General features: G+C 38.7%; 1 protein-coding gene across 3 annotated transcripts in view; it reads left to right on the top strand.

Moving 5' to 3' along the window:
- Positions 1 to 18,051, top strand: part of SLC12A6 (solute carrier family 12 member 6) — an 87,746-nt gene that overhangs the window by 18,237 nt on the left and 51,458 nt on the right. Inside the window, exon 1 of one of the 3 annotated variants that reach the window (XM_011283087.4) lies at positions 2,205 to 2,593. The exons of the other annotated variants lie outside the window; for them this stretch is intronic. Within the exon in view, the coding sequence (XP_011281389.2) occupies positions 2,470 to 2,593 (124 nt within the window). The 5' untranslated portion in view covers positions 2,205 to 2,469. Of the gene's footprint in view, positions 1 to 2,204; positions 2,594 to 18,051 lie in introns of those variants that run through there. 3 annotated transcript variants of the gene reach the window in all.

Here is an 18,051-nt window from a genome sequence, read left to right as displayed (position 1 = left end):
TGAACCAATTTACGCCAATGTATAAAAGTATCTTTTGTTTAACATTCTTGCCAGATTTGGTGTTTCCAGTCTTATCAGTTTTAGCCATTAGTATGGATATGCAGTGGTACTTCATTGTGGTAGTTTATTGATGTTTTTATCTTATTTATTTTTTAAGTAGTCACTATGCCCAATGGGGGACTCCAAATTACAGCCCCAAGACCAAGAGTTACAGGCTCTTCCAACTAAACCAGCCAGGTGCCCCCATTGTGGCAGTTTATTGTACTTTAAATAGCATTTTCTTATATCCTACCTTCCCTATCTAATCACTGTCTACACAGCACTGCCCTCAGCTTTACCAGAACCGCCCCCCCTCCCCAGCTTTTTCTGTATTACTTTAACTTTGCCTTCAATTTTTTTTTGCCATTGCACTTTTATCTATAGGCCACTCTAGGAGAGAACTATTTTAAAATTGCTGAGCACTGTGGTATCAAATCATCGAGTTTGGTAAATAAATACGCCTATCATAGATCAGCAGGAATGTTTTGCCTTCCTACTTGTTTGGTTTGCAGATATTTTTAGAGGGGAGAGGTGACAGGATAACACTTGTACATAGACTTATATGCACAAGCTGTGCACAGATGTATAACACAAGTCATTGTTCTTATCCATCAACTGTAGATTAGCCCTAGTTCAACTCTCTTTTTATAATAAATATGAAAGGCAAGATCCTATTGGAAATATCCAGTGGCACTGAAGAATTTGGAACCCAGAATCTACTATTGAAATTTTTGACAATTTGGTAGTTAAGTTCCTTTGAATAAATTAGTAGAGTAGCTTCCTGAGTTGTAAGTATGGGAAAATCACCCAAGGCACTACCACGCTTAATTTTCTTTCAAAAATAAAATAGTTACGAAGACTTCTTAGGTGATAAAATTTTTTTCCCCCATATAGTAGTAATTTGCAATCTTGGCTGCTTGTTTGAACCATCTGAGAGTGAGAAATAGGGGAGCTTTTAAAAGCCTTATTGCCCAGGCTCTACTCCAGAGCAATTAAATTACAGTATCTGGGATAGGACCCAGGCATCAGTATTTTGTAAATTTCCCCAGGTGATTCCAGTGTGCAGCTAAGATTACAAATCAGTGCTACATGGGAACCCATGAAATAAAATTTAGGGGCGTGTGTGTGTTTTCTTTCTGTGAAACTTCTATGTTGCTTACTAACAAGGGTATTACAGGTTTTTAGGTTGGGCTTTGCTGTTTACAAACTCTGTGACTTGGGGCAAGTTCCTTAGCCTAATGTTTCTGTGATGATTAAGTGAAATCATAAGGAAAAGTTTTTAGTGCAATGCAGAGTACAAAGTGGATCTTTAACAACTATTGGTTTCCTTTTCTTTTAGAAATGGTATAGGAATAAATGAGGATTATAAAGTATCATTCCTTCTTTGTTAAATTTAGTGCAGCCTTATATGTCAGGTGTTACTAACAACAAAGCCCTTATATTCTATCATCAACATAGAAGTTACCACAGGGCTCAATGTACTGAAGTCCCTTATCAGTGCAGAGATAGATCTCATACTCTATAGTTAAAGCCATCAACTGAGCACTGGACACAGTTATGTGATAAAATATACCAAGATTTAAATATGTTACATGTGTTGAAGGAACCATACACCACCTAATCAGAGGGATTTTCTTGAATTTTTTTTCTTTAAAACACGATGTTTAAACTCTGTACAAAAAAAAAAGTCTGAACTCTTTAAAAATATTTTGCTCTTTTAAACAAACTTGGACTTCGGGGAATATTAATGTCTCTTCTTGGAAGTTGTGGTATACACTACAGTATCTACAACTATGCCTTGTATGAAATATGTAGGCATTCATTGAATACTTGCTGAATGTTCTCATCGGAACCATAAGAAATTACTATTTTTCATATGCTTTGAAATAAAGCAACAACAGAAACTTACAAATAGTTTGTTTCATTTCCTAAATTTATGTGGTGCCAGTTTCTCTTTAAAGAGGAAAGTTTGTACAATGAACTGTTCCCTAATCTTTCTCGTGTGAAATATGAGGGCAGGGGTTGAGATCACGACGTGCACATAGGGATGGAAATAAGTGAAGGAAACGAGCGGGTGAGTACACAGTGGGCGGCAGGTCATGAATTCTGCCCACTCGCAGCTTTTGGCAGCTCTGGAAGGGCGGTCTAAGAAGTTCTTGGGATTCTTGAGCTTAACAACCATAAGCAAGGGGTGGAGTGCTTAATCCTTTCGAGTGAATGATAAACACTGTGGAAGGCGTGTCTTCCAGCGTTCCACTCCCTTGGGGCTGTGGGTCACGTGAGCAGAAAGTACTTCCCTCTTCCCAGCCTTCGTCTCCCGTAGGCAGTGATTTGAGTGCGAAAGGGGCACAGTAAGGAAGAGGTAGGTAAGGAAAGTAGAGTGGAGGGCAGTGTAAATACAGAACGAGCACGGGATTTCTACGTGTAACAATGCCACACTTTACCGTGACTAAGGTGGAGGACCCAGAGGAGGGGGCAGCAGCTTCGGTCTCCCAAGAGGGGGCGACCAGCTTAGCAGAAATAAAAGCCCTGATTCAGCATTCAGATGAACTAGGTGAGTACTCAACTTGGGAGCTTCTGGAACCTGTGGGGTCTTTCCTGAAAGAAATGGTGACTAAAATACTAAAAATACCTCCTTAAGGATGGAGGGAAAGTATTGTGGTTAAGGTGTTTTTCAGTCAGCTGTTTCACTCCTTTGTGTATCTGATAACTTCTCTTTTTTCCCATTCTGGTTTATTTTCCCCACAATGAGTTCTGTGTTCATTACCTACAGGTGAAATTGAATCGGTGGCAGTGTATGAGAAGAGTTTTCAAGCAAAAGGAAAGGCACAGTGAAAGTTAATTATGCCGAATTTAAATTTTACCTTTTGCTGAGTTTAAAATATACCTGGAAAAGCACATAAAGTGGGAAAGCATGGCTCAGTAGTTTTGTACAGTGGACTCTGTACTTGTGCCTTCTCAGATTATCCAGTATTTTGCCTCAGTTTACCAGTTAAACATTAATTCAGTAGCAAATGGTCTAAGAATTCTTTAATAAAAGAAGTACAGTAGGTCATTATGGTGACTAGCATAACATCAGGTTTAGTAAATTTGATGAATATCATTATCCCTATTATTTTCTCTAAATGGTAACAGTTAGAATTGCTGGCGGGATTGTGGTTTTGAATTTTTAAACATGCAATTAAAATGTTAGTTAATACTATATTAAAGGTAGAAGTAGTTTGAAGCCCTTTATTTTTTTAAGTCTATAAATTTCACAGATTGTCAAAAAAAACCTTCTCTAATATATGAATAAAGGCTAAGGGAATAAATAATCTCTCAAAATTCCATGAATCTAATTTTTCCTATAGCAAGTAAGACATCATAATTCCTTTCTGTAAACTGTTTACTGTCTTCTGTCTTACCACGCCTGTGTGAATTTTTAAGAATCTCTAACGTAAAAACAAAGGACTACAAAAAAACATTCTTCTTGTTTATTGTTTCCTTTTAGTGAGAAAATTTACTTGGGGGAGATATGATTTTATGGAAACTGTTTGCCAGGTTGTTTTCATTTTGCTGAACAGTCAAGGGTGGTAAATTGAAAGTAAGTTTAGCCTACTTTGAACTTGATTCTCCGCAACTTTAGCTCAAAGAAGTTAGGTTTTCTTCCCTGGATTGTGTGTGTTTGAAGTTACACTTTCTTAGTTGTTGACGTTTGCTGCCGTCAGATTTTAATCCCTTTAGGCTTTTGGCTTTGCTATTGTCTTAATTAATTTCACAAGATGTAAACAAGTGAAGTCTATCTGTACCTCATTTGACTTCTCATTGTTTTTTATTTCCTTTCTTCACCACCTCTATTATTTCATCTTTACTGGTCCCATCATGTTTGGTGAAATCTGCTTTCCTCGGATTACAACAGCGTTGAAATCATTTAAACTATTAGCACCTAGAAGAGCTGTAAAAAATTTTGATAGCAGCCAACTTTGTAATAAAATGACATTGCTAGGCTTAATTTATGTTTTTCCATAGTTATTGCTTTGGGCAAAGAAGTTACAGATATAATCTAACTTGAATTTAATAAGGCTTTTTATTTTGGCGTTTTCCATGACAGCCCGAAAGTGTCCACTTGAATGAACTATTGTTTGGTAAGTGAACAACTGATGGGAATATATTACCTAAATTGTATTTTCTTTATTGTAAGGTTAAATTAGAGGGGAAGGAGGGAAACATATGGGAAAAACTTAATTAGAAGGGTTTTTTTGTTTTGGGTTTTGTTTTTTTTTTGGATTCTAACATTCTTGATGATAGATGGTGTTTTGGGAGCAGTTGCTTGAAATGTAGTAAGTTTTAGCCCCTTGGTCTTCTGAGTTAAAAAATCTCCTAAATTGATTGTGGTTTTGTGGCAAGCTAACACTAGCCAGTTGTATAACCAGTCACCTTTTTAATGTTTTTCTGTCTGTATCTGTGAGGAGAGAAAAATACGTCGTTTCATATAAATGGAACATATTTAGAAAGCAAATCATTCTTTACAATGTGTTTTTTCAGAGGTGAGATTTATTTGAACTAGGCATATAATTTGAGATAAAATAGAAATATGAGTATAGGTATAATCTAAACTAATTCTAAGAAATACATTAATCCTTGGCATGCTGGCTACCAATCTAGTAGAACCTGCTTAATTTTGTTTTTTTTTTTTAATTTTTGTTTTTTAAGGTTTATTTATTTTTGAGAGAAAGAGAGTGGGAGCAGGACAGGGAGGCACAGAATCCGAAGCAGGCTCCAGGCTCTGAGCTGTCAGCACTGAGCCCAATGCAGGGTTCAAACTCATGAGCCGTGAGATCATGACCTGAGCTGATGTCGCTTAAGCGTCCCAGGCGCCCCTGCTTAATTGGTTTTGAAAGGAAAAGCAAAACTCAGACTCTCCCAACTAACATCTTTCTTGACTGCTTTCCTCTTTCCCTATCCAGTTTAGGTGCCCCATCCTATGTTTTCTCAGCAACCTGTCCATAGGAATTGTATGAACCGTCCGTATTACAATCACCTGTTACACTTGTCTTTCTTCCCCCAGTAGACTAACTGTAGTTCTTGAGGATAGAGACTTTGTCAGACATTTTTATATCTCCGGATCCAGGTGAATTGCACACAAGAGCCTATTGAGTGAATAGACCTTTTTCCTGCCTTTTTAATTCACTAAACACATGTTCAGTGCAAATATCATGCCAGGTGTTTTACCTTCTTTTTAAGGCTACAAATGCCTTAAGATCCCCACCAAAGGCAGCAGAATGGCTTTGGAGCCAGAGACCTGGCTTTGAATCCCAGTCCTACTAATTATTACTAATTAAAAGTAGTGATAATTTGTATTAATTATTACTTGAGTGACTTTTGGGCAAGTTATTTAACTTCTCAAAGCCTTACTTTGCTCTTTGATAAAACAAAAGGATATAGTAGGAATAACAGTACCTACTTTACATGGTGGTTGTGAATTACATGGGAAAATGAATGTAAAGCACTTACTCCATGTGTGACACAGCATTCAAAAATAAGAACCATCTTTTACTTACTGTGATTAGTCGTTTAATAAGAGCAAAAAGAAACAGCTTTGGGTACCAGATGATGGGGAGAATAATAATACCGCCTACAGGGGACCCTAGATGGGTATCTCAGAGGATGAGAACACTGATTCTTGAAGGGAGATCTAGAGAAGATTACAAGTAAGAGTAAAACAATAGGTATGAGAGGAAGGTAGAGAGCCTGTGCAAAACAAAAGTTTAAGGCAGTTAGCACATTGGACATAAGGTGAAGAGGGCTAAGAGATGAGACTACTTAATGAAGGATTATCAGTTTCATCTTTTCCTCATTCTGTGGGAATAGTGGGTGTTAATGCCTTTTTAGAGCTACACCAGGCTGTCTGTGGACAGTAAGTACATGCCTCTAGCAACATGGGAGTAGTAGCAGAGGCAGTATTCAAACTTGTAAATTTTATGTGCTTCCCATCACACCATGATGGGAAGTCCTACTTTGTTTTTGTTTTTTTTAATGTTTGTTTTTTTTTTTTTTTTTTTTTTTTTTTTTTTTTTGAAGGAGAGAGAGACAGAGCATGAGGGGGGAGGAGCAGAGTGAGAGGGAGACATAGAATTTGAAGCAGGCTCCAGGCTCTAAGCTGTCAGCACAGAGCCTGATGCGGGGCTTGAACTCACGAACTGTGAGATCATGACCTGAGCTGAAGTCAGACACTTAACTGACTGAGCCACCCCGGCGCCCCGGAATTCCTAGTTTTTTAAGAGTAAGTTACTTTATATCTTAATGTTCATGTGTCCACAGGATTTCATATGTCATCAGATCTGTGATGGGTTTTATAGGAACAACGCAATTGAATTTTACTATTTATTACATTTACTTAATCAGGTGTAAATGTTTCATTCATTACGTATTTAAATGTTTATTGAGTTTGTTAAAGTGTTTCTGTGAAATAGTTGTTCTTCCCCTCACTCCTCAGATCTTCTTACAGTGTCTACAGATTAGGCAGACTTCAGCTACTGAATTTACTTTCACTTGATATACACAGAGAGCAGATTGAAGATTTCTCCTTTCTTTGAAATAGGATTCTAAGGAAATGTTCAGAAACACACTTGTAACAGAGAAGAAAGGAACCTATATTGGTATTGAATAGCATGTCCAGATATTAACTGTCAAGTAATCCAGATGGTATGAGAGCATACTATGAGAGAGATTGTGTTATATAGAATTTAAATTTTATTAACCCACAAGAAATTAGACTGCTATTAGTTCTGCTATTAGTGCTATTAGTACTTTCTTTACTGACTAACACTGACATAAGTTGAAATAGACAACTGAAGAATTTCTTTGTATTGATTTAAAAAAAAAAAATCTTTTCTAGGGCACCTGGCTGGCTCAGCCAGTAGAGCCTGTGACTCTTGATCTCAGGGTTGTGAGTTCAAGCCCTGTGTCTGGTGTGGAGCCTGCTTAAAATAAAAAATTAAAAAAACCTTTTCCGTAGTAAAGATTTAAAGCTTTTTTTGTGTGTCCTTTTACCTATTCACGTGGGGCTTTTACAAAGCCAAATAACAAAAATTCACATCTGTTGTCTTAATATCCTCAGATACTAAGTTTAAGTTCAAAAGTTTATCCTTTTTATTTAAAAAAAAATTTTTTGTTGTTTTTGAAAGAGAGTGCGGGAGCAGGGGAGGGGCACAGAGAGAGAGAGAGAATCTTCAGCAAGCTCCACACCCAGCACAGAGCCTAATATGGGGCTTGATCTCATCATCTTGAGATTACCTTAGCTGAAATCAAGAGTTGGATGCTTAACTGACTGAGCCACCTATGCACCCCTCAAAAGTTTATCCTTAAAGGTGACTCAGTGAGACATGTTTTTCTGCCTCCCTTCCTACCCCCTTATATTCCATCATCGTCAGAAAGAACACCTCCCTGAAATACTTTGCCAGTTCTTTTTACTATGTATTTTTATGCTGTACCTGAGACCTTAATACAAGAATACAAATTTGATTCTGAGTCTTTTCAGTTTTTTTTACATCTTAAAACTTTGTTTAGATTGCTAACCTTTATATTACACTCTGGCAATATTGAACTCTTTCATTCCCTATTTCAGTATTCTTTTTTTTTTTTTAATTTTTTTTTTTTCAACGTTTATTTATTTTTGGGACAGAGAGAGACAGAGCATGAACGGGGGAGGGGCAGAGAGAGAGGGAGACACAGAATCTGAAACAGGCTCCAGGCTCTGAGCCATCAGCCCAGAGCCTGACGTGGGGCTCGAACTCACGGACCGCGAGATCATGACCTGGCTGAAGTCGGACGCTTAACCGACTGCGCCACCCAGGCGCCCCTATTTCAGTATTCTTATCACCAGTTTTTTAGAGTCTTTCCCCAAATTTTCCTTGCTTAGTGTGCAATCCTCTGTATACCATCTGCTGCTTTTGCCCAACAGGGGATATACCAGATTGGAACTGATTTGATTCTGTAAAGATAAAATTTCTCCAAAAGATACATACATTCTTACTGCTTAATACTCTTATAATCTATACTCAAGGGGCGCCTGGGTGGCGCAGTCGGTTAAGCGCCCGACTTCAGCCAGGTCGCGATCTCGCGGTCCGTGAGTTCGAGCCCCGCGTCGGGCTCTGGGCTGATGGCTCAGAGCCTGGAGCCTGTTTCCGATTCTGTGTCTCCCTCTCTCTCTGCCCCTCCCCCGTTCATGCTCTGTCTCTCTCTGTGCCAAAAATAAATAAACGTTGAAAAAAAAATTTAATCTATACTCAAAGCAGCATTTAGTTTAGGATTATAAAAACGTTAAGTGTAGTTGTAGCATATTGTAAAATACTCAAAGTTTTCAAATTTCCGACTGAATTTGGACATTTGGCATATGTTACAAAAATAGATTGTAAGCCGATAAACTTTAAAGACTTTAGCATTTCTTGGTTTTGCCAGGTTGAAAGTGGCAATGATTTTACACTACAAAATGTCATCAACATTATAGTAGTAATTGTTGAGTACCTATTGTATGCTAAGTGTGTTACAAATATTGGCTTATTGAATCCTGACAACAGCCAAGACAGGCAATCATTATCACCATTGTACAGGTGAGGGAATTTAGGTGCCAAGAAATTAGATAGGCTGTTAAAGTGATAGATGGAGAATTCAGACTAGAATCTCTGTGACTCTAAAGCCTTTTTTCTTTTCACCATACCACATTATCCCTCTAAACAGACACATTATTTGTTTTCTCAACTAGGCTGTTCTATTTTCTCACTAGTTCCTAATTCCTGTTAGGTTCTAAATCTTTTCTGTGTGTAGTTCTCAAAATTAATGGAAAGTTACTTGCTGCTTCTACGTTTTCATGTGCTGGATTTTTTTTTTTTTTTAATTTTGTGTAGAATATTTCTAAATGTAGAATACTCTTACAAATGATGCTAAAAATTGAGAAGTCTGAACAAGCAATGAACCTAGTTTACTCTAACAATCCTTTACTAGTCCTCTGCTCCTCAGATTTCTTTTTTTTTTTAATTTTTTTTTTAATGTTTATTTTTTTGAGACAGAGAGAGACAGCATGAACGGGGGAGAGACAGAGCATGAACGGGGGGAGGGTCAGAGAGAGAGGGAGACACAGAATCTGAAGCAGGCTCCAGGCTCTGAGCTGTCAGCACAGAGCCCGACGCAGTGCTCAAACTCACGGACCGTGAGATCATGACCTGAGCCGAAGTTGGACGCTCAACCGACTGAGCCACCCGGGCACCCCCGCTCCTCAGATTTCTAAGGAGATGTACATTTATCAGTGAGATAGGAACATTTGGTTCATTAAAAACCAAATGTTAATGGTGGGCATAGGGATTAGTGAAATAATTTTAATGTAACTTTTAAGAATACACTGAACGTATGAAAGATGTGTTTATTTTAGCATATTAGAAAAAGTTACATTTCCGAACGCTTGGGTGGCTCAGTCAGTTTAAGCTTCCAACTCATGTTCTTACGGCTCGTGAGTTCAAGCTCATGTCAGGCTCTGTACTGACAGCTCAGAGCCTGGAGTCTGCTTCCAGTTCTGTATCTCCCTCTCTCTCTGCCCCTCCCTTGCTCACACTTTGTCTGTCTCTTGCTCTCAAAAATAAATAAACATTGGGGCAGATGGGTGGCTCAGTCGGTTAAGTGTCCGACTTCAGCTCAGGTCATGATTTCATGGTTCGTGAGTTCGAGCCCCCGTATCAGGTTCTGCCTGGAGCTTGCTTCAGATTCTGTGTCTCCTTCTCTCTCTGCCTCTCCTGCACTGTGCTCTCTCTATCAAAATTGTATAAAAAAATTTTTTTTAAATAAACATTAAAAACAAAAAAAGAACAAGTTATATTTCTTTTAATGGATCTTATTCTTAGAATGAAGCCAGGTGAAAACACAATTCTATTCAGAGAAAAATACTAACATAGGTAGAACATAGTAAAGATTGACTATGGTTGCATGAATAGTGTAAATGATTTTAATCTATTCCAAGCCCTCATATAGTGAATTAGATTTCCTTTCTTTTCCCATGGGTTCTTTCCAATGTGACATCTAACCTTTTGGTGACGAGATTTTTTTTTTTTTTTTTTTTTTTTTTTAGTTATTTTGGGAGAGAGACAGAGAGAGAGGGAAAGCGAGCAAGAGTAGGGGAGATGCAGAGGGAGAGGGACAGAGGGAATCCCAAGCAGGCTCCCCACCGTCCGTGTGGAGCCTGACTCAGAGCTTGAACTCAGGAACCATGAGATCATGACCTGAGATGAAACCATAGGCTTAGCGGACTGAGCCACCCAGGAGATTTTGATGGTGATTGTGAGAATACTGAGGGGTGCCTCGGTGGTTGAGTCAGTTGAGCCTCCAACTTTGGCTCAGCTCATGATCTCACAGTTTGTGAGTTTGAGCTCCACTTCAGGCTCTGCACTACAGCACAGAGCCTGCTTAAAATTCTGTCTTCCTCTCTCTCTCCTCTCCCTGGCTTGCTCTTTCTCAAAAAATAAATAAAAATAAACTTAAAAAAAGAATGGTGAACCTATAATAAGAGTCCTTTTAAAAAGCTGCCTTTCTCTTTTCCCATCTTACTGCCTTTGTTCATATGTTTTTCATCTGAACTCTTCTCTGCCTTCTGCTCCCTGTCTACCACAAAAATTGTGCAAACCCACATCATCTCAAGACCAGGCTCATACTCATTTCCTCCAAGATGAATTGCCTGATTTTCTATCCCAACTTTGATTATTGCATCAATCCACATTGATCAGCACATCACATATACTTTGCAGTGTGGCCCAAACTTGCAATGGCTTTATAATTGTATCTTCAGCTGTATTGTGAATTATATGAGGGCTAGGGATAGTGTTTAATATATTTTGAAAGTTATATATTTTTATTTTATTATGGAAAATTTCAAACCTACAAAAGCTCAGTGACTTTCTGTTTATACCTCTTCCCTGTTGGTGTTTTACTTTACTTTTAGATGTTCTTTATATTTAGGAATATCATCTCTTTGTGATATAAATTGCAAATATTTTTCCCAGCCAATATTTCTTCTAAAGTTTTTTTTTTGTTGTTTTTGTTTTTTAATATTTATTCATTTAGAGGGAGAGAATAGAATCCCAGGCAGGTTCCATGCTCAGCACAGAACCCAACGCAGGGCTTGATCTCACAACCTGAGATCGTCACCTGGGCTGAAATCAAGAGTCAGATGCTTAACCATTTGAGGCACCCAGGCACCCCTCTTTTAAAAGTTTATTGAGGTATAATTGATGTAAAATACACTGCACATATTTAAAGTGTACATTTTGGTGAGTTTTGACATCTGTATATACCTCTGAAACAGTTATCATAACCAAGATAATAAACATTTCCGTTGCCTCCAAAAATTTCCTTGTATTCTTTTGTAAGCCACTTACCTAATTCTGTGCCTGGTCCCCAGGCAACCACTGATCTGCTTTCTGTCACTGTACATTAGTTTGCATTTCCTAGAATTTTCTATGAATGGAATCATACAGTATGTACTCTCTTTTGACTTTTACATAACAGTTACTTTTACAGTTCATCCACCTAGTCAATATCCTTCAAGTCCAAGTAACATTAAGATCTTCCTTATTTCTCAGAGCTTAACGTTAGGGCAGTAGTTGAAAATGATAGAACCCACAGATGTTTGAACTTAACAGAGTCTTTTTAAAAATTTTGACCTATTTGTCAGGATTTGAACGTTTTTAGTATTAGTCTGTAAACAGACCTTCCTTTTCAGAGTGGGTTCTGGGAAGGTGAAATCTCACTATCCCTCTGTTCCTGATTCCAGCCTGTGTCTGCCTTATTTGAGCCAAATGGCCCCTGGATCCAATGAACAGTTAGGTGCAAGTGAGGCCTGGGCTTTGTGGGAGCTCTGTCAGGGAGGGGTGGCAAAGGACTTGTTCCTCAAGGGCTGGTCAAGAGCCTTGGGGTGAGGATAACAATGGCAGCTCCAAGAAAGAGCTTGGTTTGGTAGAGATCCGTGGACTCCTGGAGGCGAGAAGAAAGGGACAGAACCAGGGGACTGATATCTCTCTGTCTCTGAGACTGGGAGATGTAAGAATACCCGAGAGCTGGGAGGCTTCCTCCTGGGCCTCCGCAAGGCTGTCATCTTGCCCGCTGGACTGTCCCCTACGGGCATAGAGCCTGCTTTGTCTGTCCATTCTCTTGAGACTGCTACCACTTACTTGTGGTCCTCCAACAATGAAACCTAAGCTCTTCTGAGATCATAAAGGAAAAGAACCCATGTAGGGAAGCCAGGCAACCAGAAAGAGAAAAATCACTTAGAATAAACAATGTGGTAGACTAGCTAAAGAGAAATGCTGGGGGAGACAGTAACTTGAATATGAAAATAATAGTATTTAAGGAAGTTCAAGTGAAATACAAAAAAAGACTTCAGAGAGCAAAATATGTGATTTCGCAGCTAAATACTTATTATCATCTGACTCTCAATCCATGCACAGATACTTTTTTATCTACTATCTTCACTAAAATGTAAGCATTGTAAGCGCAGGAACTTTTTCTCTTGCATACATTGCTAATCTGTTGTCAACACCCAATGCCTAGAACACTGTCTTGCACATAGTAAGCACACAGTGCATAATCACTGAATAAAGGACTAAGTGAATATGATCATTTATTGGCCTGGAAGATCAAATGGAAGAAATATTTCATAGCACAAAAATACAAAAGATTGAAAAAAAAGATAAGGAATTTGGAGGGTAGATTCAGAGCACCTAATGTGGTTTATATTAGTTTGAGAATAAGGAACGAATGGAGGAGAAGCACTAATTAAACAAATAGAAAAAAACTTCCTGAGTTAAAGACTTTAACATGCAGAAAGTAGTTCCAGGGAAGACGAGTGATAAAAAAACATACTTAGGGTTATCCTGATAAATTTTTTGATATCTACGGATTCATCTTAGAGGCTTCCAGATAAAAAGGATGGTATACCTATGAATTGTCAGACTGGCATCATAATTCTAATCCACAGAACTGGAAATTAGGAGACAGTGGAAGAGTATCCACAGATCACCAAGAAAAAAAGACTGTTAATCTCCAACCCCTATTTCCAGTGAAGATATCCCCACTATAAGGGGGAAATGAGTTACATAGTATGAGAAAATTTAGAGAATATGTTACCACTTTAACCCCTCTGAGAATATTTAAGAAAGGTTTTCAACCAAATAAATGAGCCGGAACAGAGATCACAGGGTGAAAGGAATAGAAATAGTAGAATGACAGACTCTCCTGGGAATGTGTTGTGTAAATGCTAACCAAAAGGGACATGCTTCAGGGAACAATAATTGCAATGTAGAAGTACTAAATGAGTCAAAGCAAAACCTCAAAATTGTGTGTGGGGGGGGCGGGGGTAAAGGGGCAAAAGCTTTCCAAAGGGAGATAAGGAGAGGAACAAATACCAGTAGGCACATGTAAAGCTGTTCAACATCATTAGTCATCGGGAAATGCACGTCAAAACCACAGTGAGATACCACTGCACATCCACAAGGATGGCTCTAATAAGAAGGTGGACAATAACAAATGTTGACAAAGATGTGAAAAAATTGAAGCGTTCATATACTTATGGTGGGAACATAAAATGGTATAACCACTTTGGAAAAGAGATTGCCAGTTCCACAAAAAGAAATAGTTACCGTATGGCCCAGTGATTCTACTCCTAAATATATACCCCCAAAGAAATGAGAGTATGTATCTACCCAGAAACTTGTATGGGAATGTTCATAGCAGCATTATTCACAATAGCCAAAAAGAGAGAAATAACCCAAATGTTCACTAATTAATAGATAAATAAATAAAATGTGGTATATCCACATAATGGAATATTATTTGGCAATAAAAATCAGGTTAAGTACTGATACATCCCATAGTATGGGTGAACCTTGAAAAGGTTATGCAAAGTGAAAGAAGCCAGTCACAAAAGACCACATTTTACATATTCCATTTATATGAGATGTCCAGAATAGGCAAATTTAGGAAACAGAAAGTAGTAGCTACCAAAGTGGTAGCTGTGGACTGAATAATGTGGGGGAATGAAGTGGAGATTACTCATGGGTATGGGGACCAAAATATGCAATTAGATTGTGATGATACTTGCACAACAATATGTGTGAACATATTAACATTGAATTGAACACTTAATGTGTGAATTTCATGGCATGTAAATCATATCTCAATACTTTTTTTTTTTAATGTTTTTAAATGTTTATTTTTGAGAGAGGAAGCAAGAGCATGAGCGGGGAGGGCCAGAGAGCAAGGGGTACACAGAATCTGAAGCAGGCTCCAGGCTCCTCACTGTCAGCACAGAGCCGGATGCAGGGCTCAACCCACAAACCGTGAGATCATGACCTGAGCTGAAGTCGACGCTTAACCAACTGAGCCACCCAGCCCCCCCCCCCACTCAATAAAACTTTTTAAATAAAAGGACGAAGTACCAATATGTGCAAAACTTGCAGGAATCTCCAAGGCCTTGTGCTGAATGAAAGAAGCCAGTCTCAAAAGGTTATATACTATAAGATTACATTTATGTACTTTTTTAATTATGGAAGATCATGACACATTTATTAATCAAAACATGTTTGTGTGCATGTGTTTATTCACATACATACTATAAAAACAATGTTTCTTAAAATTTCAATATACGACATTTACAGCAGTTGTTTCCATTTTAACTTCTCTTTATGTTTGAAAATTTAGAAAATGTTAAATTTAGCTTGCATTAAGCAGTTAGCCTTTGTGACATGAAATCAGTACAGGGTCTTAAAATACCAGAAACGTTTACTGTATCCTCTTAGTCCACATAACACGAATTTTTAGCTCCTTAGTTCTTAGCTCTTTAGCTCCTTAGAATTTGAGTGTTTGTGTCAATTTCCTACCCTCCTTGTTAAAGAGGTAGTCTATATGGATAGGCTTGGTCTTCGAATACCATCTATTAAAATGAAGGAAACATGAAATATGTTTTTCTAGAGTGAAATAATTTGGGTCACCCACATTCCAAAGAAGGATATAAGGTATCAAGAGTCTTGAATGTTCACAACAATCCCCAAATCCTAAGTAAGAATGATTTCTTGGTGAGATTTTTCTGTTTTATTAACTGTGTAAGTTCTGCCCTCTTCTTTGTGGATTTGGCTCAGGAAATCATCTTTCTATGATACTGTGGGCTTTTAGTAAATCTGCTTTCTGCTATTATGCTTGCTGTCTCCCAAATTTTACTGGGTGTTAAAATCACAACTCTCTTCTTCATAGATGAGTTCTTCAACTTTTGGTGGGTTTACTCCTATAAATATATTTCCTCAAGGGTCTCTATTAATCTAATGCTTATGCTTAGCATACACATCAGAATTTGAAGGATGTTGCTGATGAGCATCCAGCACTGGCGGCAGATGTGCCTGTCTAACCTAGTGTCTCCTGCCACATCTTCTGCCTCTTAGAGCCCATTGCCCCCCAGTGCCATCAGTTTCTCCGCTGCCAACATGCGGCTGTCCCTGTCCCTGCACCACAGCAGGCCCCTGCTCCAAGAGTTGGGCTTGCGTGGCCTCAAGTCAGGATGAGACTTGACTGGGCCTGGTTCTTGGTCTCCTCCAGCCTCAGCTACTTGCCTGCAGGCTGCTGTGGTCCTGCCACCTCTCTTTAAACCAAGTCTGATGGGTCAGAGGGAGGATTGCTAAGTGAATTATCATACATTTTTTCAGGGCTTGGGTATAGTGTTCTCTGCTCCCATTGACTCTGCACTTTTACTACTTCCCATCTTCCTTCCCTTTCTTTCCCTAGTGTCTAGATTGGTTGGGGAAGACTGCGTTACAGCATTGCAGCCATAGTTGTTTCAACGATTTTTTTTTCTCTGTTTCCTTCTTTGGTTGCACTTTGTCGTGTTCACTGTTATTTCCAGGACCTGATCTCAGTTCCTCTCTCTTTACATTGACTTTTAGGAAAACATATCCTTTATCTTCAACTCTGTGTTTTTATGATGACTTTAAAATTTTTATTTCCATCATTAACTTTTACTGAAACTAGTCCTGAATTTCTATCTCTAGATATTTTTCTTTGAAATCAGCTCATCATCAATTAACATACATTGAGTATTTTATAGCATGTACCAAGCTCTGTGTTACAAAAACCTATAATCGTCACAGCAACATCAAAACAAAGTTCTTGCCCTCAAAGCACTTAAAATGGGGTAGATAGGACCCTGCCCCTGCCCATCCCCCACCCCTCCCAGTGCTCAGCCCTCAACCCTGGATTGACTCACTGGGCCTCCTCTCATTCTCTTTTCCTTAAAAACATTTTTTTTTTCATTGAGTTTTTACTCTCAGTCTTGGCAGCTGTGTTGCTGGGGTGGGGACACGGGGATGGTTATCTCACAGCTATGAAAATTGGTGCCACCATAGGGGCGACTGGGTGGCTCAGTCGGTTAAGCATCCGACTTCGGCTCAGGTCATGATCTCACAGTTTTTGGGTTCGAACCCCACATCGGGCACTGTGCTGACAGCTCAGAGCCTGCAGCCTGCTTCAGATTCTGTGTCTCCTCTCTCTCTGCCCCTACCCCGCTCATGCTCTGTCTCTCTGTCTCTCAAATAAATGCTAAAAAAAAAAAAAAAAAAAAAGAAAATTGGTGCCACCAAACATTACCATTTCCAACTTCAACCGTACTGTTAACGCTATTCAGAATTTCTTCTAAGTAATCCTAGTTAGCCTCCTTTCTCTCAAGTTCTTTCTCAAGAAAGAAATATTTGGGAGATGCGGGGCTCAAATTCACGGACCGCAAGATCATGACCTGAGCTGAACTTGGACACTTTTAACCAACTGAGCCACCCAGACACCCCTAGAACATTCCAACTTAACGGCCTCCTTAAGACTGAGTTCAAACTTCACTTCTTCCTTAATGGCTTCTCCATTACATTCTTCAGAGAATGTAATGTATTGTATACACTCTCATATCTCTTTATACCTCTATTATATAGTGTTTTAATCGCCGTTATATAATTGTTTTACCATATGTGCTATAAATCCTTAAGGGTAGCTACTATGTTCTGTTGTTGGTGTATCCCCGGTGCCTGTCATATAGTCTTGACACTTACAAGTGCTTAGTAAATATTCTTTGAATTAATAGTTGGTTAATGAAAAGATCATACGAGACAGTATATGCCCAACAGTTCAGAAGAGAGTTAAACCTGATAGAAAATTAAACCTCAGGGTAGGCCTACCCCAAGAAGCTCTTGAGTTGGCCCTTTGAAGGATGTAGAAGTCAGGTAAGTAGAAAAGAAAGAAAAGGAAATTTTCAGTGGAAATTGGTTTAATCAGAGATGTGTATTTCTAGAATCAGGGCTCACAAAGCATTCCAGAGTGTGGAGCAGAGGGTTCATGACTAAGAACAGCAAATGATAAAGTTAGAGAGAAGTAAGACAGTGTTAGATTATAAACAGACCTGAAAGCTAGGGCGAGGTTTTTGGAGCTCATCCTGTAAGCCAAGGAATCCAAACAAGTAAACCAGTGTCTATGTATTGGTATTTAAACCAGTAGCTTCTGCCATCGCCACCCTCATGCCTGGGCTGAGAATTCACAGTAGGAATGGAGGCAGAACCTCCAAAGGCGCCCCTTTCCTTTTCTTGGAGGGACTTGAACCAGTACCGCTCACATTATGTCTCAATATAAATAAGTGAGAATGATCATTTCTTAACAGAATGGTTGGGGACACCTGGCACAGTCATTAGGAGAACTTTGAAAGTGTTTTGGTTTTAAAGCAATGAAGCAACCTGATAAAGGCAGAATTTTAGGATTATTAATATGAAGGAAAATGCAGGATTGTTTGAAGATGGGAGAATTGGTGGCAGGGGGAGTAATTGATCATCGAAATAAACTATTTCAATGGTCTGGACTGGAAAGGATGAGAATTTAAATGATGGCAGTGCAGTGGAAGAGATTGGTATAGAAGCCACAATTGACTGGATTTTTGGTTAATGAGAGAAGGGGAAGAATCAAAAGTTGGTAACA

The sequence above is a fragment of the Felis catus genome, chromosome B3 (genome assembly GCF_018350175.1).
Source record: "Felis catus isolate Fca126 chromosome B3, F.catus_Fca126_mat1.0, whole genome shotgun sequence".
NCBI classification, from domain to species: Eukaryota; Metazoa; Chordata; class Mammalia; order Carnivora; family Felidae; genus Felis; species Felis catus.
The sequence above is the reverse complement of the archived record's forward strand: the minus strand, read 5'-3'. Positions and strand labels throughout refer to the sequence as shown.